This window comes from Fulmarus glacialis, unplaced genomic scaffold, assembly GCF_000690835.1.
Source record: "Fulmarus glacialis isolate BGI_N327 unplaced genomic scaffold, ASM69083v1 scaffold15534, whole genome shotgun sequence".
NCBI lineage: Eukaryota > Metazoa > Chordata > Aves > Procellariiformes > Procellariidae > Fulmarus > Fulmarus glacialis.
In genome coordinates, this window is record NW_009207529.1 from 24,721 (window position 1) to 48,870 (window position 24,150).

Below are 24,150 nucleotides of genomic sequence, written 5' to 3' on the forward strand. Positions count from 1 at the left end.
CAAGAAAGCAGACTTCAGTGAACTCTGAGAACCGGCAGGTGAGATCCCAGAGGAGAAGAGTTTAAGGTCAAAGGAGTTCAGGAGAACTGGCAGGTTTTTTAAACCCTATTAAGACAGAAGTGCAAACTGCGGCAATAAAAAGCAAAGATATGAAGAGCAGCAAGAAACCAATCTGGCGGAATCACAGGCTCTTCTGCAACCTTGCAATCCTCCAGCTGAAAATAAAAGGAAGAGCACAAGAACACAGGGTCATAATCAGAAAGGTCAAGGCAGAAAATCAGATACAACTAGCAAAGGACATACAAAAGGGCTAACAAGAAAGACCTTCCTATAATGATGTGAGAAGTAAGACGAAGACCAAGGAAAAAGCTTGTCCACTACACAAGCAAACAATGTTTAATGTTTCTCTGTGATGACAAGAAACCTGTTTGCACCTTTTCTTCTACTTTCTCCTGATGGCAATGGGAAGAACCCAGACTGGACTAGGAAGAGGACAGGTTAGAGACATTTAATCTAAATGAAATGTTTTCACTAGGACAAGAGGACAGGTTAGAGATGTTTAATCTAAATGAAATGTTTTCACTAGGATGGTTAAACTCACCCCAGAGCATGCTGGATGAATTGGCTGACCGTATCAGAGTCGCCAGCAATAAGCTGAAAGTTTGTGAGGAGCATGTAAAAGTGATTTAAAACACACTGGAAAAGTGCAACCAGCAATAAGCTGAAAGTTTGTAAGGAGCATGTAGAAGTGATTTAAAACACACTGGAAAAGTGCAAATGCAATGCCTGCTTTAGCAGGAGCCAAAGATTTCTATACCAGCCTCTCTTAACTTCCAGTTCCTCAGGACATACTGCATTAAATAAGTGTTTATGAGCCCCAGACCACAGCACTGAGATAGGTAACAGCCAACACGAACCTGCTGAGAACGTTTCATGCCAAGACCATCATTGGTCCTTGCAGGCAAAGGGAAAGGAGAAGGGGTTGAGCTTTTGACACCATCTTACCCAATATTCTCATAATCTGCCCAGAGAAACGCTCTGTAAGTAGCACTGTTTTGTAAGAGAGCACAAATCAGGGTGGAAAACTTGAATCAAAGATTAGTCACCACTGGTTCAGTAGGACACTAGATCTATCCCAAAAGGCATCTGCAGGGTTGTGTCCTGGACTGGTCCTATTCAGCAGCTCCCAAGAGTTGAATGATGGCTCAGGAGGCAGGCTTACCACACCTGAGGTGGAACCAACCTGGTTGGAGATGCAAACTCAGGGAGGACAACGTGCAATTAAAAAAATCACCACGTTTTTGGTATTACATAGTCATAACTTGCATTTGACTGCAAAATGCCTTTGCAGGGATAAAGTAAAGACTTCAAGTCTCTCAAATTTACTTTCTACAAATCAGATGACACTTCAAAAAAGAAAAAGAACTTTTGATAGGAACAACAATTAAAAAACCCCTACCTAGACTGCTGTCTGAGGAAGAGGAACACAATGTCTCTATAGAAATCTCATGTTAAATAACACACAATTATTTCTCATGTTGCTCTGAGCAATATTTTTTTAGCTGCAGAAATGAGAAAAATAATGGTTTATTATGAATAAATTCAGGAAGAGAAAAAAGCTTTTCAAAAGGTATGGAATTATTCCTAAATGCTGATAAATTTAAACAATTTTAAAGAAAAAAATTGGGGAAATAAGGCTGAAGTCCAGTGTTTGGATATCTGAACACCCAAAGAAAACTCTCATTATAAAATGACAAAATATTCAGTATTTTCAAAAGAAAATTTGGACTTTTCTCATATTTTAAAATCAACTTAAATAAAAATATTTTTCAGAAGCAGGTGAAAAAGCCCAAAATGAATTGATGACTTTTGGATTAAACAAAATAAATCCACCTATAACTTCTACATTTTCACTAAAAATGCATTGCAGCTGAACCTGCACTAACTTCCTAAGGTTTTTCAAATCAGCTGCTCAATCAAAATCAATTTAGTCTTCTCCTTGTGAGATTACTTGGTCATATTACAACACCAGGCAGCAACTCATAATAGTACCCATAGTGAGGACTTTAGACCAGGTTGGTTTTGCCAGTTCCTCTGAACTGAGAGAGAACTGAACTTCAGAAGACTTTTAGAAGAACCCACTTCTGGTACTGGCACTGGTGAGGCCGCACCTTGAATACTGTGTTCAGTTTTGGGCTCCTCACTCCAAGCAGGACACTGAGGTGCTGGAGCGGGTCCAGAGAAGGGCAACGAAGCTGGTGAAGGGCCTGGAGCCCAAGTCTGATGAGGAGCGGCTGAGGGAACTGAGGCTGTTTAGCCTGGAGAAGAGGAGGCTGAGGGGAGACCTCATCGCGCTCTACAACTACCTGGAAGGAGGTTGTAGCGAGGTGGGGGTCGGTCTCTTCTCCCAAGTAACAGCTATAGGACGAAAGGAAATGGCCTCAAGTTGCGCCAGGGGAGGTTTAGATTGGACATTAGGAAAAATTTCTTCACCGAAATGGTTGTCAAGCAGTGGAACAGGCTGCCCAGGGAAGTGTTTGAGTCACCATCCCTGGAGGTATTTAAAAGACGTGTAAATGTGGCACTTAGGGACATGGTTTAGTGGTGGACTTGGCAGTGTTAGGCAGGACTCGATAATCTTAAAGGTCTTTTCCAATAATTCTATGATTCTTTTCTAACTCACACTTCTGAAATCTTAAGGATGGAAGACGCCCCATACTGAAAAACTACATACCAACTCTAAGAACTGTTCACTTTTTTTAAGAGGAGCACAGTTTCTAGAAAGGCAGGCAATGCTGAGCACCTCCCAGAAGTCTGCCCTGGGCTTGTGTCAACGTATTTCATTCCTTCCCAGTGAGCCACGCTCAGCACAGTCTCAAAGATTATTTCAAAATTAGCTTCTGTGTCAGGATGTACAAGGTTGCTTTTAAAGGCCATGATCACTCCATCACCTTACTGATTACCGTAACTGGGTACCAAGTCACCAACCACCTGCAGCAACTACTAAGACACATGTGAGCATTTCATAGCCAATAACCTTATATGCTTATATTCACTACTGATGCCATAAATATGTAAACTAATAATAACAACTACAAAAGCCTTCAACGAGTCCAAGACCAGGAAAACGCGCACTGCTATAAGATGAAAAGCATAGATTTCAATCCCTGTAAGTTGTTGGCAGGGTACTTTTTCTTCCTATCATAACCCTTTTGCATAACAGGAATGAAAATACTGCCCACTGCACAGTGTAAGCTGGGAGTCCTCACACGGCAGATACTACTTTGGGGACTTAGTGCATTTACAGTGACCTTACCCCCACGCTGCTGTGCCTGATTTGGCAAAACAGTGTCTAACCAATACTGAGAGCCACCCTGGGCAGCACACCCTTTTGCACAGTACTGAGCAACTATTGCAACCCCATCCTGCGCAAACATCAAGCACCAACAGCATTGCCAACGCTCCCGCAAGCGGGCACATAAGCACCCAGCCGAGACAGTCACCAGGGTCTGCTCCCATCTCGCCTGATGGGCCACATGAACACTTTCTCCTAGAAATGCCTCAGATTATTACAGTGCTGGCAGACAGCATAAAGACACCAAGACTTTTTTTTTTTTTTTTTTTTTTTTTTTTTTTTTTTTTTGACATTGACAGGGGCATGAACTAGCTATATTCTATGATGTCCTGTCCCCCACCCCATTTATATGGTTACTTCAAGAGCTCCTGGAAGACAGACAGGGTCAAAGGACAACAAACCAGTGAAGAATCAAATCTGAAGAAAACAATGCACCTTGGGTCACAATATATTAATTCTGTAAACAAAAAATAACCAAATTGAAACATTGGAAGAAGAGAGTATTAACTTAGCAGAACAAGGACAGGAGACTGGAGATGCAGAGAGACTCTCTGAGCTTTCAGGCTCAAGTTCTAAGTTTTACAAACCTGCAGTGTCAACCCCTTTGATATCATAATATTTCACATTTCCCTGAAGAATTTAGCCCCTGGGGTCAAGTTACTTAATGAGAAGAAGCTTTTGTTTTAACCTATGTTTTCATTTTCTTCTTAATTTTTTTAAAGACGTTATTAAGTACCTCTCCTATGGGAGATTATTAATCTCTTCATTTTGCGGGGCTTACTGTGATCACTGGCTTTTGGCCACACACTTATTTAGATCGTCTGAACTGAACTTCAGCTGTTGTCTACCAAACAAGTTAAAGCTGAAACCTTCCAGTACAGGTATAAACATCACAGAGTTACAGAAGAAGAAATATGAACTAATTTCTTTATGGGATATTTCACTCTGTCTGGTTTGCCTCCTCCTCAGATGCAGAAATAATAAACCCTATTAATTTAAATCTTATTTAGCTGTTCCATCTCTCCACAGTAATTGATTGGGCTTTAGACACTCTGCCAGAAAACATAATCAAATCAGGTTTGCCTGGTGATTGTGCCACAATACACCGTGTCAGAAAGCCTCGGTCCCCACACTTTCTCTAATTGATTAAAAGATTTGGTCACTTGCACATTTCCATTTAGACAATTAAGCTAAAGAGACACTACAAACACAGCGAGACCAGCTGAGAGCAATAATGGATAGTGACAGACTATTTTTGTAGTGAGAATTATGACTTAGGGATGTTGCAGTAATTAAGGTGTTTCTTTCCCGCCCCCCCTTGCTCTTGCTGCAACAGCCTCGGGAGTTGAACACAGCGCGATTGCTGCCTTGCGGTGGGAACACCATACAAATGAATGACCTGCTTTTCCTGCCTTCCAAAGAAGCTGCCACCTTATAAACCTGCATCACCAAACTCTCAGCCAGCTCTCTGAAGGGGAGAGGCAGGGAAGCACGAGCCAGCGGTCACACCAGTAAGGGGACACTGGCAGGCTTGATATCTACCAGGGACATACCGCTTCCAGGGACAAGGAGGAGAAGGAAGGTCTCCAGTGCAGATCAAGCTACATCTTTTACAAAACCCTAACTTTCTGAGTGTGTTTGGATGCTGGCTCCACCCGTGATTCCTGGTTCAGGGCCAAAATGTGTCAGTCAGGACCAGCCAATTACGATGACATCCAATTTCCAGGGAAAGCGTCTGAACTACGGCATTTCTTGCCAAAGTGAGGAAGAGAAAACAAACAGGCTCCTTGGCCTTTTCCTCAGCAATCCTGGGAGAGCTGCAGTGGTTATGCAGTTGGAAACATTGGCAGACTCTACAAATGTCAAAATCCTGAAAGAAGAGATCAGGAAAAAAAAAAAGAATCACAGCGGTCTTATCTGCAACTTGGTGTGCAGAGGTGCACGACGAGACCAGCAAGGGATAAAACCTGTATCAAAAACCTTTTGCCAACAGCAGATCAAAACTATCACTTCATACGTCTCCAACAGCACAGATAGTAACTGCTAATAAGAAGGTAACAGGCTTATCCTACCCAGCCAGTGGTGCCTGTGATTTTACATTTACATTAAGAATCTGCAAGGCATGGTGGGTTTAAAATTAAAAAAAAAAAAAAAAAAGATAGTCCTGGCTGCAGGGTTTGTGAACTGTGCTGACATGCAACTGGTAGGGAGGAGGGTGGGTATGGAAGTCTCCTCTTCCTAACAAATTAACCTGACTTGGCACAGCTCACAGACACGTGAAGGCTGTAGCAGCCCAAGCACGGGGTCTGAAAAAGCCACCAAAGCAGAGAAAGCTTCTTTCAGTTCTGCTTTATGTCAAGCTTAACGTGTACATAAAGTGAACCTTGGGATGAGTCTCAAACTGAGCCTTAAGTCTTCCAACCCAGTAGAGGTCTGAGAAGACAGACAGCTGCAGTCCATATGGAAAAGTCCAACAACTGCAACCCATTTCACCCACAGAAGGTAAATAAACGAGAATATTTTTCAGCACAGTCCCCTGGAAAGCTGTTTCCTTGCATTCAGGTTGTTACCATTAGTAAAATAAGCATTCTAGCATTCATTATCATTAGGGCTACTGTTTCCAGGATTCCTCTTAGAAGTGACAAATGACACTACAGGATGACGAGTTAGAGGCACACAGAAAATATCACACATGGTGATTTATCCCAATTACTGCACTTTTCAATTTACACTTGTTTGACTTCCCCGATTCAGTCCCATACTCCAGACACAGACTGCTGCTGCTAAGAAATACCAAAGTCGGGTCATTTTGAAGGGAAACAGTGTTAAATGGTCTGCAGTGCAATACTAGGAACAAAATGCCTCATTCTGGTGATGTTATTGCTTTCTATTTGGTGTTTATGTACCTTCTGTGTAGGGACAGAGGGATAATATGCATGGCAATCTTCTTCCTACTAGTACAGTCACCGCTGCAGAATTAAATGCACCGTTGCTAGCTAATACATTGGAAAAAAGGAATGAGCAGTACATTTTTCTTCCCAGTCATTAGATTGCTCTGAAGAAAAGCAGCAAAACTCACACATTAAACATGCCATTTGCTGTGTCCTTTCAAGCCAGGATATGATGAAAGCCCATCAAGAGCACCAGTTAACATTTTGGTATAGACTCCCAAATGCAAACTTAACAGGATGACCAGTGTCTAGCACTTATACTTAACACTAACATGGGAGACAGCTTCAAAGTGCCTTCAAAATTATAGCAGTCCTTTTGCACTGATGCTGTCATTTAAATAGTCTCATGAAATATTTGCATTATTAAAACTTGAAGACTATGAAAGACAGAAAATGGTACTCAGAGGAATTTGGCTGTTTTTGCATGGAAACGTTGGGATGTTGGACACTCAGGCTTAGGGATGGAATGGGTGTTATTGGCAGCCAGCCCCCTGGGGTAGGCATAAATACCAAAGGAAGCACAGCCTCCATGGTTTGAATTAGTTAGCAAGGTAGAAGACAAAAGAGCTCAAAGAATAACCTCCATGTCCTCCCACTCAGTACGCTTTCACGTCACTGCTTTCATTTCTGCTGAGCCTCTCAGTCTCTCTCTCACCGATCCCATCCTGCACTCCCCCAGCCTAGCAAAAACCTCCCTCGGAAATCCAGGCATTGCGGTGAGTAAGCAGTGCTAGAGCAGCTCACAGTTCAGACCCAGGCAAAGCTCATTTCCTTTAGAGAATTAACAACGAAGTAATTCCTCTGAGAAAAGGAGTCACTTTACTGACTAAAATGGAAAGTCATTTATTAGCTACTGTTTTAGGAAGGCAACAGTTACTAAGTCATCACTTTTCACTCACTGAGAGTGCAATTGAATTGGTGGGGGTGAAGGTACTTTAAATTAGAAAAATGGTCCAATTTCAAAAGAAAGATACTCACATTGCTTAGCACCTTCATGGCTTTGCACAACATGAGCCAGCCCATGTTCTCCAGAGCACCAGGAGCCATGGGGAGTCTCAGACAGTGATCTTCAGAGGGAACCAAGCCTCTGTCAAGTGCTTGGAGCAGGCGGCAGTGGGAATTGCAGGGCAGTAGATGAAAGGTGTCTGTCTCCTGCCCCGATTCCTCCTTCCACAGGTCTCCAGCTAGTCTGAACTTGCTGGGGCCCCAGACCTGGCTGCACAGGAGACGGTTCTAGGGGAGGTGGCACTGGGGAGCCCCAAGATCCTCTTCAGCCTCTCAGCTGTGGAGCCCACCCACCCAACTCACTCCCTGCCATCCCTGACCCATGGGCTCCACAGCTCTCAGAAGGGGAGGAGTACAGGTAGGAAGGGGGAGCAACGCTGCTCCCTTCCAAACCCTTCCTCCCCCAATTTCCAAGTGAAAAGGTCACACAGGTCTAGGTTTGAGGAACAGGAGAGGAACAGAGTGGAACAGAGCCCCCAAAGTAAAACTGCATCAGTATTTTACCTCCAGCAAAAGACACATTTGTTTGCACAAGCCAGGCTCGGCGTGGCCTCCATGCAGCGGTGGCTCTCAATTCCATAAAACGTGTGTTTGTAGCAGCCTCCTCTGCCTCGAAGCATCGACTAACAAGCAGAGAAAGACACATACAAATACCAAGAAAGTTAAAACACACCATCTGTAACCAAACTAAGTGCAAAGGTTTGAAATCTGCTCCCTGAGCACAGCTGCAGTTTCCAGTCACTGGTAACTTCGGTGTTCGAAGTCACTTGTGACAGACATTGCAAGCGAGGTCACGGCTGCAGAGCAAGTCTCAATAATGTCAGATGCAGAAAGAAATTCATAGCATGCAGATCAGTATACAGTCTGATTGTTTATATATGTCCTTACAGAAACAAGGCATTTATGATGTCAAATTTACAACTGTTTTAAAGGAGAGAAACTTTAACATAATCAATAACTTCTCACTTGCAACACCACAGCATAACAATGTGCTTTACTGAAGCTTTTAACTGAATCAGCCAACAAAAGAAAGCAGGTGAAGCCACTTAAGCTGCAAGAAATATTATTGTAAAAGCCCGCTAAAGAGTAACAAGGATCAATTTCAAGGCTGCACTACTGAACACTCAATTCTTTTCATTTGTCTAGTACGGTATTTCTTCTAGCACTAAATTAAATAAATACCCTGACCTTATAAACCCTCATTCACACCGTCAGCGGCTCCAGCAGGACGCTGCACTTTCCTTCACAGCAGAACCGCAGCAGCCTTCCCACTGGGATATCTCCTATTTAGCATGCAAGTTGCTGGGAGCAAAGACTGTCTTCCCTTATCTCAGTTAAATAATAATAAATGAGAAGGAATCTTTACTACTCTCAAGAGAAAGTTTGAAATATGACATAGCAACTTTTAATCTATCTTGCTCTACCTGAAGAGTCCTGGTGATCCACGAGAAAGTCTCCACTGAGCAGCAGGGAAAGAATATACAGGTAACCCCTAACATATGCACAGCCTTGTTATACAGTTGGGAGATTAAACAAAATGGAAAATGTTCTTTGTTCTACCCATCCCTCAAACAATAGAGATTTCAGGAGATTCACAAATTCTAGGACAGCGAGTTACATTTTGGATTTCATAAGACAAGCAAATCACACTCTTCTTAAAATTTGCAGGTTTTATGCTCTTTTCCCAAATATGACAGAACACAATCATTTTAATCTGAGATATCGCTATGAAACTCTACTTAATACTAATCCTTCTAGCCCTGCTCCTGCTTTCTGCTGATACAAATCTCAAACAAGCCTCCTGAAGATATTCACATATTGGTGTGAATCTGAGTCAAAGCCACTGCCTGTAACCAATTTCAGCTCAATTTATTAGAACACTTTACATTCAAATTCCTGCTTACGCTAAAAATAGTATGGTCCTATCTAAGCACAGAGCTGCTATTTATTTTGTGAAATGGCTTTACAGTGCTGCATTAAATTACGGTTCTTTAATAAAAATAGGTTCTCTGGTTTTCTCTCTCAGTCACGGCATTGATGAAGTTTGACAAGTTCTTCTTTAAACATCTCATGGCCTTCTCTGACGCTAAAAGCAATAGCAGAGAGAAATATTTGTAAGAGTAAACAGCAGAAGCGTCAGTGGGATCAGTGCGTCTCACAAATATTCATGACAATACAGCAGTGGGCTCTTTAAACTGTTCACAAGAACAAGTCTTTTGATGAGACAGTTCATTGATACCAGGAATTTCAATAAGAAAACCTCACTGCAGCCACCCACTTCGGTGATTGCCATTCAAAGAGCTCTTTTCAAAAATAAACAAAGTTAATCATGCAGCAAAAGAGAGCTGAGAGACCACGGAACTGATCACTGCCACAGCGCAAGAATTAGAGATGTGCTGGCATTTTAATGAGGTGATGATTCCCATAGTTTATCATCCCACAAATGCTGAAGGCTTTAGTATGTTATATCAATGTTACTCCCCAAATGTATAAATAACATTAAAGACCAACTTTCAATTTCTGAGCTTCCTGGGGACCTGCAAAGGACAGGCGAAACAATAAACATACTGAAGTGGCTGAAGTTTGTTCTACAGGGCTCTGTGCCTCTGCTGGGAATGTTTTTAAGTCTGCAAACTACTTGAAAAGCTACTGGCTTACGTAGCCTACAATACACAACTGCAGGGCTTGGAGGATGACTTTTTTCATATATACGTGTACACACACACACACAGAGACATATTATACACAACTACATACATACACACGCACTCCCACAGAGTAATTTTTAAAAAGTCCCAGCATTAACAAGGGACAGTTACCTGGCTATCTAAATCTTACTTGACAAATGCTGAAAACCAGTGGAAGAGCACTGACTGTCGCAAACCAGATATATCAGTCACAGAACAACAGTTCCAAGTGCCCTTGTGTGCCCATTCGAGTGTAATGACGGACTGTGTTATCTTTGTTTCAGAAGACCTCACACTGGTGAAGTAACCTTCCCACTTTTCTCTGCAGTGTTCTGCTCCTGCCATATATTGCAGTAAGCAGGAGATATTTTAGCAGACAGCAGAATAACAGGAAAAACAACAGAAAATGATGTTCCCAGCTCTTTGCCATGGTCGCATTCTCACTCTTCACAGCAGGATTTTAATAGCTTGAAATGCAAAACTACAGCTTGGAAGACAAAATTTGTTTTCATGCAAATAATATCACATTTTTAAAGGACATTTCATCTGGAAATTGTAATACCTGAATAAGTCTCTAGCTTTTTTTTTTTGTTTATAAAATAAGAAAAGAGAGCATACCTTTGTCCACCGGCAGAGCTTCACCCCAGAATGGCTTCCAATCAGCTTGTAACCTGAAAACAAGAAAGAAATCGAACCATCAATTTTAACTTACAATAATTGATGCCCAAAGCGTATCAATTGGTACACAAAATTATTAAGCATCACCGTCTCAATGCTGCTCTTCCCTGTTGGCCCCAAGGTGACACTACCAAGACGTCAGTGCCCACCCACAGCACTCCCCTTTTGATTCTGGGGACCTGCACGTCAGCGCAAAGGCCACGGCCACCCAAGGGACTGCGGCCAACTTGAAACCATTTCTCTTAACGGAAGATTTATTTATATTCCTCAGTCTTGTGTGAATCAGAGGGTGGCCACAAGACTTTTCCATATAACAGAGGCAGACTAACAGGTCTAGCCCAGCGATGCGAGACATCCGCACTGACACCAAGGGACATGGGAGGGAGCAGGACAGGGAACCAGAAGCATCTCCCTAGCCCTAAGCAGCCACCCCAGGACCGACTCTTCCCCAGGACCGAGGAGACACATTCCCACGGCTCCTCAGCAGGTCTGACCAAGCCTGGAGAACAACATCTGACTCGCAGTGCAGTTGTGAGTGTGGAGGAAGAGAACTGAAAAGCAGGGCTCAGCTTGAACCCAAACTTCACAGGTTCACCAATTTCACCAATTCCATCTCCACTGGCCACGGTGGAGCCACAGTGAAGGAGCCGCTCCTCCGTGCCCAGAGAAAAGCTGATTTCACATCACTTCCCTGTTCCCCAGCCAAGATCAACACAATTTCATTTAAATTTATTGGTCCAGGAGGATTAATTCCACAACGTTCGTTAAGCACTAAGTACTATTATTATCCAAAGTGCTTCAGTTGCGTTATTTTCCTCTTTGAAAAAAGTGCTTAGAGACCAATATGTCTGAAGGATTAAAAGTCACTTCAAAATCAGCATAAAAATGAGAGGGATTTGAGAAGTCTCACTGTGTCATTCACACAGTAGTGTTTATACGTCAATGGCCTAGTTGTCCCCAACCCAGCACGTCTCAACTAGCCACTTTAGGCTGCTGTTTATATTCACACTTTCAAGGGAAATCAAATTTTAGGTAGCAAGTCTCCTTCCTGCCAACCAGCATGAACTTAACAGGGAAAAAAGCCTTCTGTTCAGCACAACTGGCCTTCACCTCCTACAACAAAAGGTGGCACAATTATCCTGCTCTGCTCCCTTGTCACCATGCGTCTCTTGCACAGCAAGGTCCCAGGGGAGTGCCACTGCACCCCAAAGTCCCCTCCACCTCCAAGGGCACCAAGCCAGCCAGGAACTACAGTGACAGCACATGCCACAACAGCTGCACCAGCTCAAAATCAAACCATGTGAAGACACACATGGCTAACAAGGAATCATACAGCATCTAGAGCACACTGCTTTAGTTACTCTGCCACTTAAATCCAGCAGAGATCTGCCCAAGCTCTTCTTTCTTCTTGACCTGATGTTTGTTCCTGCCTCCTCATGCTGGCTCTAACCTTGCTGGGGGGTTAGGACATACGCAATTCTAGCCTGATCGGTTCCCTGAGGTGACTCTCCAGGAGACTGTACAAACACTTGGGCCAGCACAGGGGAGGTGGCTGGCAGGACCGAGCAGTAGGGACCCCCTGTTAGATGGCAAAGGGACCAATTGCCAGATTAAGTGAGGCTTTGGCAACCTCAATGTCAGGCTGCTCCCATGTCCTGAGCTCCCTCTCCCCCTCCAGCTCAGTGGGAATGGACAGTATTTCAACCTTTTCCTCCCTAGATGAATAACTCCCCAAGCCTCACAAGCATTTTCAGGGTTAAGCCAGTATAGCAAGAAAGAACAAACTGCTGTAAGCCAAAAAGCCTTGGTACTTCACATAACAGATCATCCAATCCTTTCCTGGAGAAAGACATCACTGTAACCCTGATCAGCACTTCTGACATGGAACTGATAGTCTGCAAAGCGACAAGCAATATTGGGGACACCTTTATCTAGGACTGGATGAAACCCAGAAGACCTTGTGGCAACTTCTGACTGACACTTGTCAGAGGCACAGTCAAGTACGCACAACTGCATTTGGCTGTATCACGCCATCTCCTCCCACCCTGGGTCTGTCCTGCCTATTTCTTCTGCATTTCTTTGCGAACAGGCTTGTCCAGCAAGGTCTAGTCTCAACCAAGATCTCCCTGCTAGAATTCGTGTCCTCACAGGATTTCTTGACGAGCGTGGAAAGGGGCGATACATTCTTCCTCCCTCTAATACAGCTGTCCAAGCCAGACTCTTTGCTGATGTCAACCAGCACAGCCCTAGCCATATTTTTTTCCTTTTTTCAGAATCCAGCAACAGCATTCATGTAAGATTATTCTCTCACAGATCGCTTGTCAGTAGAAGTAATATGGCTGCTTTAAAATGGGGTTTAGATTAAAATTAAATTGGAAATAAGACATGCTTGCCCAGATCTGCTACTGAGTTGTTTGAGAGAAGAGAGGAAGCAGCTAAACTGAGCAAGGTGCCAAGCTCCGGAGCCCAAAGCTGCGGCATTTTTTCTTAAGTTACTTAAATCAACTTCCACCATGTGGAGCGCCCACAGCTTCCTATAAAGGCCAAGAAAATTGTACATGTTCAACATCAAAACAGAGTCTTAAAAACTTCAGCCAGCTTTAGTGATGAGAAGGGGTTTACTCATCTTGTTTGCTGCTGCCAGGAGTCACAGCTATGGTTACAGGAAGAAACAGCATATACTTGCAGAACTTCTTAAATGCACTGCACGAAGCTGCTGAACTCAGGCCTTCATTGTGTAAGTAACTCTGGTAGAAAGTGTGGTTCACAGCCATCGCGGTGAACACTGGTTGTGCTATGCTTTTTCAGACTTGGAAATTAGACAAAATATCAGTGACCAAGGCCAAACACACTTTACACATCTACTCTAGGTGAGCAGAGTCCCTCCACCTCTGTAAAGCCTGTTTCTTCAAGTACTTGCTTTACTGCTGGCTAGTAACACAGGCAGCAAACCAATTCGGGCTAAAAGAGTTAAGCAAGAACCAAGCAGCACTGAGTTTCAAACCAAATATGGGAGAAAATGTGTTCAAGAACTAGTCTGAGGGTCTTCTCAGTTCTGTTTCCACATCACAGCTTCTGCTGAACAACCCTTTTGAAAGCTCAGGCTAGCTCATCTCCTGCATCAGCTTTGCCACAACTTCACTGGGGCTCTGCCAAGGCAAATGGTGGTTGAATCAAATCTTACTGATGGCCCAGAAATCTGCACCTATGTACGCCAGGACTCACTGTGAACACATTCACTTCTTTGCTCTTAAGACATATTACTTGTGAGCAATAACTCTAAGTGGATATTTGGATACAACACCTTCCAAACAATAGAGTGTGTTGTCTTGATGGGACTCTGCTCACAGTCCCTATGTATCTTCAGATACTAACGCTGAACAAAACCAATCCATTTATTATTTCTACAGCCTAATATTCAAAGGATCCCTTAAATAATAAGCAGGCTCAAAGTAATCAGCTCAATTCCTGACTAAAGGCACAACAACGTCTGATCAGAAGTCTGTGTGTTAGTTGATCCTGCTCTAGATGATAAATCAAATAACCTAGAAGCCTGCCAAACTTCACTGAAATTGTCATTTTTAACTATAATAAGACATGAATTAAGCTTTTAAACAAGCTTTTGGGTGAAATGAGTGTTATCAGGCAATAACACTAGGCTGATAAACATTTGGTGATTGCTTACCCTGACAATCCAACCGGAGTTTAATAGACCACAGACAGACTTTTAACCAAAGAGATGGCCAGCATCGCAGATGGTGACTGCTCCATTGTCTAGGGCAAAACTGTTCTGCAACCGTTTAAAACTACACTGCAGCATTTCAACTCTATCATGTAAATAATAGTTTTAAAAGTCCACTCTCTGAAACTCAAAAAATTCATCGAGCCACTGAGACAGGACACTGCTATGTATATACTCACATCATGTTCCACAATATCAAGGTATTCTGGTTGTGGTTTTGCTAGTTTACCAGTGCCCTGCACATTACAAATCTTTCTAAGCTCCTGAACGTGGATGAATTATGTGCATGTGAGCAATTATGTTATTTTAATTTTGAAAGCAGAACAGATATAGCTAAGATAAACCGAAATTCCACAAGTACAACTGTCCATATCAGAAGCAGTATCATGATATCTGCACAGTCTAAAAAAAAATGCATCTGTAAGACAGCTGTACTGAACAGCTCTCAAAGATTGCTGACTATGCCAACATGGCAACATGTCCAGAAGAAAACCAAAAGGCACCTTCCAGTAAAGATCTCTACACCACCAAAAGTTTGCTTCAATAGAAGACTTTGAAAGCACAAAGCAAAAGATTTAATTATGAAAGAATGAAGTAGATCAGTGGTTGAAAAATCCCCAAAAGGTACAAGAAAAAACTTAGCCATTCTTTTCTGAGAGTCCAATCACCATAAGCTTGGTAAAAGCCACTCTGATATCACATTGTTCTTCACTAACTCAAATAACTTTCAGAAGGCTTTTCTTCTAAGAAGAGTAATATACAGCTGGCAAGTCACTATGGTTCTATCAAGCAATCTCCTTAAATAAAAGCCCCCTGGTTTGAAGCAACGATTATCTGTTAAAGCTGAAACTCAGTGCAGAAAGGGGAACTTCACAATAGGAGAATGTTTACAGGGAAAAAAGTTTCCAATTTCCTGTCGCTTTGCAAGAGCGCAGTTTAAATAGGCCAGAGCCGAAGGTCAGCGACACAGCAGTAATCCATCACCACCACTAAGGACCATTTGAAAGTTGTAACACAACTGCTGCACTTGAGCCACTGCCCAAAAGACAGTGCTCTGACTAAAGCTAGAAAATTAATAAGAAAAAAACCAAGAAATGCCATTGGTGAAAGGAACCTGTTCAAATTATATCAGCATTTTATACCAAAATAGAAAGAAGTGGAATGTGGGCAGTGGAATTTTTCAGATTACCCAAGCACTATAGGAGAAACCTCCAGTTTCATTCCTAGCATTGCTCACTCTTCAAGAAATCCTTGCCAAGCCCATCAAGACCTACTCTTTAGGTTTTCTCTTCTTTTGAAAAAGAAGAAAGTACTCTTAAAATTTGTGGAAGGACTTGCCTCCATGAACTCAAAGCAGGAGTGAGGACACGAGAAAGGATTACAGGACTGCACCTTGTATGCAAAAATACTGTCATTCCAAAATGGATGGAAAGTTTGGTCTTTCAGTGGAGCTGCTGAAATGCTGCTTCAGATCCTTCTCATCGTACACAAAATGAAGAACATCTTGAACATTTTTAACACATAGTAAAAGCCTACTAAGGTTAGTGAAAGAAATACAGCTGCTGCAGCAGGCAAACCAAACCTAACCTAGTATCAAGAAAATGAGACTGGCAAAGTTCAAGAGTGGGAATGCCAGTAGCTATAATAAATTCCAGCCTCAACACAGCTGATCATAAAAGAGGTGAAGAATTCTTAAAATCTGGCTTTTCACTTAAACCCAGATGTCCATTTTAATCCAAAAGCACCCTTTCCTTTGCAGCACAGAACTGCCTGGGCAGTAGGAATACAAAACCTCCAATATTCAAATGCGTCATTTCTTGTCAAACTTTGACAAAAACAGCCACAGAGACCACTGATATTTTCACCTACATCAACTAGTACTGAAGAAAAAACAAAAGAAAAGCCTTCTGTATCTGGCACCTTTGACAAAAGGCAACGTGGTAAGCCAGACCATTTGCTGAGCTGTTGCAAAATGTTTGCCATGAACGCATCACGTTGGTGACCTCCAGCAGTAGCAACCGTAGCAAAGCATGTCTTATACAAGTGAGGCCGTGGGCATCAACAACATGGCAGCCCATACCATTTTAATCCATCCTCCAAATCAACTGCAAGTTCTTGAGGCCTCCTCTCACCCAAGGTAAGATGGAGAAGAGATGTCTATTCCTCAGCCGAAGTAGTTTCACTAACTTCCACGTTGGCTTTGCCATCCCAAGAGGAGAACAACTGCTCCCCTACTCCTAAAAAGGGATCTTTGGGGCTTGGCAAGCAAACATCCATCACCATCCACCAGAACAATCCTAAGAAAACAGAACTAACCAGCCATCTCCAGAACGCACCTTCCAACTGCTCTCAGGCACTGCATCCAAGATAAAGACCTGCAAGATAAGAGTCCCTCAAATGTTCTGAATAGCACAAGGATCCCTATGCCTCTGGGAGGTTGGGAAGACACAAGCTTCACTGAGGAGGACAGCACATGCAATTCACATTCGGGCTGTAAAGCAAGCAGAAAAAAAAAGACGACATGATGGGACTCTTGAACAGGCTGTCTCACAGAAGAACCAGTTTCCCACAAACACATGCCCTGCGCTGCCTCAGCTCCCCTGCCAGGGTCAAAGCAACAGCTCCATCATCAGGACCCTGGGCTTTCCCCCCTCACACTCACCTACTCTCCCACGGAAGACCTTTGGGTTCCTCCAGTGCCTTCTGTAGCCCTGCCTCATATCTCCAGCTCCCCTTGCATCTTCTACCTATTTGGCTGGCCTGATGGCTGGGCAGGAGACAGCAAATGCGTGCCTAGCCTAGAATCTCATCCTTGCCAACTGGCAGTAACCAGCTGGCCAAACAGGATGGGTCATAACTCAGAGGTCACGTCATGCAGTGAGGAGGAAGAGAGCCTCAGTCTCTCTTCTTTATTCATGGGAACATTCTCAAGAAATCTGCAGGAACTTAACGTCTTTAACAACTGTACATCAGCGTCAACTTTGGTTGAAAGTTTCTAGTGGAAGAAGGCAACCAGCCTGTACAACTCTCTTCCTCAAGTACCCAGAGCAAATACATAAAGAGTAAGAGACAGAACTACAAGTTGCTACAGACAAGATCTTTTTTTGTTTGTGTTTTATCAAGTCTCTCTTTTTCAGTCATTACGGGCACATTTCTTTCTCCACATTTCTATTTGTATGAACCGTCCCTGTGCTTGTGGAGAGTGTCATGTTATAAAGAAAGGACAGCAAATTTTATCCTTGCCTGAATATATCTTGTATTTTGTTCCAGCTTAATAGACTTAATTTCAAATACCAATACTCTCCAAAGCCCTCCCAAAACCTAAAAAAAAAAAAAAAAGGATGCATTTGAGATATAAATGCATTTATACTTATTTTCCTATATTATACATGGGGTAATTCCACCAGCTCCAGTAACTATAGGAGGGAAGAATCAGGCTCGCAAAACCGAGCTTTCACCATCTACTCTGCTCCTGATAAGCTGCTACATCTGCACCAGCAAATTAGTATTGCAGTCAGCTCACCACCAGCTCTTGGCAGCTTCCACACTGTGGGACTTCAGCATCTTCTGCTTCCTGGATTCTTCCCCTTTAACTGTGTATTCACTGTTTATTTACATAGACATTTTCTAAGGAACTGCAAGAAAGTTTAGTAGGCTTAACTTTGTCTGGTTTTGGTCATTGTATTTACTCTGCTTACTAAGAATAATTTTCTATTTTGCAATCTTCCCATGGCCAATATTTGAATTCTGTGGTACATTTCAGGGACTGCACCAGTGTTACTAATCCCTGACGCAGCTCTGAGCTGCTAGTGCCACCTGGAGTTTAATAGCTATACACAAAGCACGCCAAATCCGAAAGATGCATGCAAACATTTTAGCACACGGCCTGCAAAAGTATACATCCAGCAGCACCAATCTCTGTGCAACATCTTTGCACAGTGGATCTCATTTCCAAAGTCCGGACACTCCAAAAATTCAGCACAGTGAGCCAAGCTGAGATGGTCAGAGGAGCTCAGAGCTGCAGGCAACGTAAACCTCAGTCCAAGAACTGTCAGCAAAAGCCACCAAGTACTTTGAAAAACCGAATCTCAAACAAGTTTGGTAAGCACTTGAAAAAGCCCAGTCTTCAATATTTTTTCTGAAGTGAGCCTCTTGATTGCCCATACACACTGAAAAACATACATCAAAGTATATCTTTATATCAACAATGAAGTCAAAGCATGAAAACAAGGGGTTACTGAAGCAGCCCATACTATTTCAGATAGAAGCCGTCTCCTAATACCACTTGCCTTTGGATACAAGTAAAATAGAGGTCACCTGGACACCCTGGTGTTAAATTGTAGGCTCACTTAACCAGTAATGGCAGAACAATCCAACTGGACTGCAGCAAAACTGTACCTGTGGTAGCAGAGACACAACAGAATAATTTATGCAACGTCAGTGGGGTCAGACTTTGGCTGTCATTAATCCATTCCCATTGTGTTACCTACCACAAAAAGCACAGTTGTATTTAGTAGTGCTACAGCAGAAAAGAACAGAGCAAAGAGCATGTCAGAAGTACACAGTATGAGCAGCTTAAGAAATCCAGGTCCTTGGAATCTCCTAAGCAAATGATCAGCTCTTCAGGGTTTTGAGTTTGTTTTTTCTCTGTTTATTCCTGCACATTTAAGAGAAGCACATCAAAGACGACCTGAAGCACTGCTAAATACAACTGTAACTTGATAAGGATGAGGACACTGGCTGTCACTGTGCGACATCATGTTTGACCTCCAAATATTTCGAGAAGTTAGCTGCAGTAAAACCATGATTCCCTCAACTGCCAGCCTTTGCTTTCGTATTTGGCATGACAATTTGGCTTTCAGTCTGCTCATCACTATCAATAAAACATTTGGCAAATCAAAGAGCGGTGAAGACTAACGATGGCTAACAACCTGAACAGAGCACAGCTCTTTGCACTATTGCTGTACTGACTTTACAGCAGCAGCAGCAAAATGTAAAAGAAAGTCAGTATCTTTGTACCTGTAAAATAAGCACAGCTGATACAGGAGACACTGAAGAAACCCCCATGGATTCACACTGGATTTTTTACAGTCACCTTTCCTATGAAAACAGCAGCTTGAGACTCCCTCTAAAGCTAAAGAAGGATTTAAATGCACTTCCTGAAAAATCAGTGAAAGGCCCGATGATCAGGAGCTCTGGAAATGCAAAATTCACCATGTACAAAATCCTCCTGGTACCCAGTCCAAGAAAAAGTACTTTAAGCCCAGCAGGGATTGTTTCAAGAATCTACAAGCAACTGCAGAAAGCAAATGAGAACATGTTAGGCTGTATCTACTAATCACCACAGGAAACATTAATATGAAAAGTTTGCTTCTATTTTCAGTTTATTTCATGACATCTACCTAAACAGATGAAATTGCTGAAGCATTAACACAGCAAAATGTTAATACAACACTGCAAAATAACACAGAGCCAAATACTTCAACTGTCAGCCTCTCTCTCTCTTTCCAGCTATATTTGTTACTTGGAGGCACTAAATAGTTTGTGCTGTATTTGTTTTTTACGCAAGCTTGAACACTGATGGAAAGGGAATCAGCGTTTTCTCACAATACAAGATTGGCTACGACTTTAAAAAGCAACTATTACAGAGCATCTTTTATAAAGGTATTTGCAACCAGGCAACTACAAGAGCTAACACGTATACAACCCAATAGGTGAGGCTATATTTAGCTGAAATTCAATGCCAGTGCTAAAATAAAACCATTTTTTAAGCAATATTCAGTTTATCTACAGGAAGGTAAATTTGTCTGAAAGTGAATCAAAATAAAAAGAGCGAGCATTACAATAGTCTAAAGAGATGCTGTTCAAAGGCAAACTTCTGCTATGCAACTACAATTTCAAAGAGCAGCTTTCTCCTGAATCACTAGTACTGTTTTTCCCTTCTCTTGGGCTAATTATGCCCTCAGGGATAATCTTGAAAAGACATTGAACATACACCCAAAGCAACCAGTTGTTGCTAAATAAATTAGATTATCTTTTGACTACATTGCATTTGTTATTTTGGGGGGAATGGTTCTGAGGGAAGGAGAGACTTGTTTTATTTTTATAGCCACATAAGCCTCTCCTGGTGTGTTATTTGCAGAAAAAAAATGTTATATGACATGTGAAAAAAGAAAGGCAGCTTCTCTTCTTCACTGTTGAGTTACCATTAAAGAATTAGATGAATAGCAGAGGAAAGGTGGAGAAGGTTGTGCCAGCAAGAGGCAGCTGTAACTGTAAGGATACAGATACAATAGTTTTAAGTCTTTGAAACTGCAGATTTAAATAAGTTGATCCAATGCTGGCACTACCCCGAATGTAGGGAGAAATACATACCTACTTACCTGGATAATGAATTCCTGTCCCTGGAACATCACAAGGAAATCTGAGTTCTCTGGGGAGAACTTTGTGTCAAAAAAATTACGGTAGGAAGGTGACCTCCAGCACTGTTTTCATTTTTCAAATGACCGCTTTTTAAATACCGTTAGAAAGGCACCACTTCATTCATTCCCCAAACCTGAACCAATACAGACTGGGTCTGAAAGTGAGCCAGCGTGAAACACTCCTGCAACTACCACGGCACAATACAGAGCCCTGCACCACAAAAAAGCCAGGTCACGGTGCTGAAAACCACCCACTACTGCCCTCTCAGTACCACAGGCAGTCTCCACAGCCTTTCTAGGGTTCCTGTGTCCCAAAGCAAAACCTGGGATGTCAGGGGGACTTGGTGCACCCTTCCATGGAGTCAGTGGCCTCTCTAACCTCTTAAAACAGGGGGCTTGCAGCAGTGTGCTCACCTCCCCACTGTCCACTTCTAGACAGCCATGTCTCCAGCAGCCCACTCCCCCAGCCCTGCTAGCCAAATCCACCTGTCCTCCAAACATCCTTGCAGGCAGACAAAACAATCACACTTCTGGATCATAAACAGACAGTCGTAACTAAATAAATTAATAAATAAAAATAAAAGGCTGTAACAGTGCTCCAGCTGCTCTGCAGCGCGCTGCAGTGTAACTGCCATCACATTACAGCCTTCAGAATCGAAGCTGAGAAGATGTATTGAACCAGCCTCCTACAGCCCCTCCACTGGTCCCAGCCAGCAGCAGCACCACTACGGACATGAAGAGAAGGCAAAGTCACTGCCACTCCTTGCTAAGCCTTTGCTTTATTCCTTCTGACAGCAAATTTAAAGAATGGCTCTTTATCTTATAGCTGTGCTAAGGTTAATGAAAAAAAACCAATGACCAAACACATCAGATACTTAATGGGCAGAACGCAACACTAGTCACCTACAAAAGCTCAGGCCGAAGAACGGCTGAGATCCTGGGGATCCCACAGCTGCTGGACTCATACAGAACGTGGTTAGAACTTCAGAGTCCAGATCTGTAGCAAGGTGCCTCCACTGCAATAACCAGAAGTGCCTTCTCAGAAGCATCAGGAGAGATAGTATCGATTCAGCAGGCAAGAAAACTGAGCACACTCTCATCCTAAGAGATAAAAGAAATGAGACTAAACTCCCTTTGGTCTCCAACTGAGCAGCATAGGGGAGCTCACATCACCCCTCTCCTGGCTCTGCCATTCCGAACTGAGGCTTCTGAACTGCAGGGTTGTCAGTCTGGCTTTTCTCATGCTTGCTCTTTATTTTAAAAAAGAGTGTTAAGTTCATTAAAACTGTTCTCTACAGCTCATAGGAAAAGTACTGACCTAATCATCTGGTGGATTGTTACAGTTAGTTCGAACTACTTCCTTCTCTGGAAATAAAGTTTCAGTAACAAAATCAGAGTTTGAAACAAATAAAAGCAGGGGACTAAGATGCAAAACAGAGATGCGAAGCTGATCTTTAAATATTCTTTGAGAAACCTACACTCTGGGAGCTAGAGGCATATGGGACTATCATCTTCTCTCTCAAGCTGCCTTAGCAGATACATTAAACCCTGCGAACACTGATACACTCTCCACATGTTATAGCGTGCATCACGCCGAGATGCATTACCCAGCTTTAGCTTGTTCCTCTGCAACAATGAGGTTGTCCTGCCTCTGGTTAGAGCTTACCATGACTGAGGGTCCAGAGCAGTATCTTTAACATAAAGAACATCATCTTTCACTTGCTCTGTTAGAAGTCTACCACTAAGACTTCAAAGCCTGGTCTACCATCTGGTCTTTGCAGAACCTCACCTTGTTTTGTGAGCGCTTCTCTCAGAGCCGGGGTAATCATCTCTCTCTTTTCACTTTCCTCCTTCCTCCCAGCGTTCTCTCGAGTCAAGCTCATTCCAACATCTCCTTCCTCGAGCTCATGTTCTCTCTGTTTAAAGACAGTGAATTACAACCATTTAGATTCAAGCATCACATTTTAAACACTGTGCACAGTTCAGCCACAGACCTGCTAAACTTAAAACTGACATGAATGCCCACACATAAATTCTTGCACTCATGTAATCCTGCATTCTATCCCTCTTCTCATTAGATACTAATTTAGGACAGTAAGTTTAAAAAAAAAAACAAACACACCACAAACAAACAAACAAAAAAACCCCACACAACACACAAGATTTGTTCTATTAACACAGCAACAGAATTCCCTAGGACATTTTAAGAAACAAGGTATTTGAATCTCATTTTAGAGTAAGAGGGACTCCAGGATTTAACCGCAAGTGTTTCACGATTGCACAATAATCTCATCTCTCCGCAGAACGCAAACCGGAGGGAACAAACCATTTTGTGGCTGACATACAATTGCCTGGAGTGACAAGCAGCCATCGTCCCAATTATTTGGGGCAGGTCAGGGAAGAAAGCCACATCACTACAATGAGTTAGACAGCTCAGGAGTTTACAGAGTAGAAGCTTGTGCTCTCCTCAAGTCACCTATGGCGGCAGCCATGTGCACCACCAAAATTCAGTGATCACCAAAGGCCCTGCAAGAAAAGGCTGTTCCCCGCTTGCCCCGCAGTCAACTCCAGACACACGAGCTGCGGCATCCCACCTACGTTTGGCTTCCAGCAGATGCTGCTTTATAGACACAGTTAAGCCCTTGGAGCTTACTTAAAACGAAATGCAGGAATATCACGTATTAGCATAAAGTTTCAAGCAGGAGAAGCAAACCCTAGAACATAAGAAATTGTGAATCCCCCGCTGTATAAGTGTCACTTCTGAGACTTTATGGGTATTTATTGTTTCATGTCTGCACAAAGAAGCATGAAAGTGTAAATAATTACTTTGGTATTTCATGCAACTTGTAATCTGTCAGTCCTTTATGGCTTTTTTGAAATATTAAAGGAGTTACGGATAAACAACAAACAAAAACCAACAGAGGACATTTTGTTTTCACAAAACTGAGGCTATTTCACATCCAAGCCTCTTTTGTGCCAAAGACATCAAGAAGTTCATACAAACGCTTCCAGTTTGAGTCCACCCACCAACTGTTAGCATCACTAAGGAAACCAGTGCTCTTGACTCGCCAAACTGTTCACAAACAGGGAAAGTAATCTAGCCGTTCCTAGACACACAGACAGATTTCTTTTGTACCTGAACAAAATTTCAGAAAATAAAGGTGCCTCAGAAGAAGGAAAAAAAAAAAAAAAAATTTAGGAAAAAAGCCCACACAGACTCAGAGATTCAAGGACAAAACAGAGCTGCTAATAAGCACTTGAGAAGGGAATCGGAAAGTGAAACATTTAGGGACAGAGGTTATTACCTTTC

General features: G+C 42.6%; 1 protein-coding gene across 1 annotated transcript in view; it reads right to left on the reverse strand.

Moving 5' to 3' along the window:
* TYW1 (tRNA-yW synthesizing protein 1 homolog (S. cerevisiae)) overlaps nt 1–24,150 on the reverse strand; it is a gene marked incomplete at its 3' end in the record, with an annotated part of 54,775 nt that overhangs the window by 13,469 nt on the left and 17,156 nt on the right. The window contains exons 7-9 of the mRNA XM_009576153.1: nt 22,630–22,756; nt 10,617–10,669; nt 7,816–7,934 (exon numbers count right to left, since the gene is read on the reverse strand). Coding sequence (XP_009574448.1) covers nt 7,816–7,934; nt 10,617–10,669; nt 22,630–22,756 — 299 coding nt within the window. The remainder of the gene's footprint in view (nt 1–7,815; nt 7,935–10,616; nt 10,670–22,629; nt 22,757–24,150) is intronic.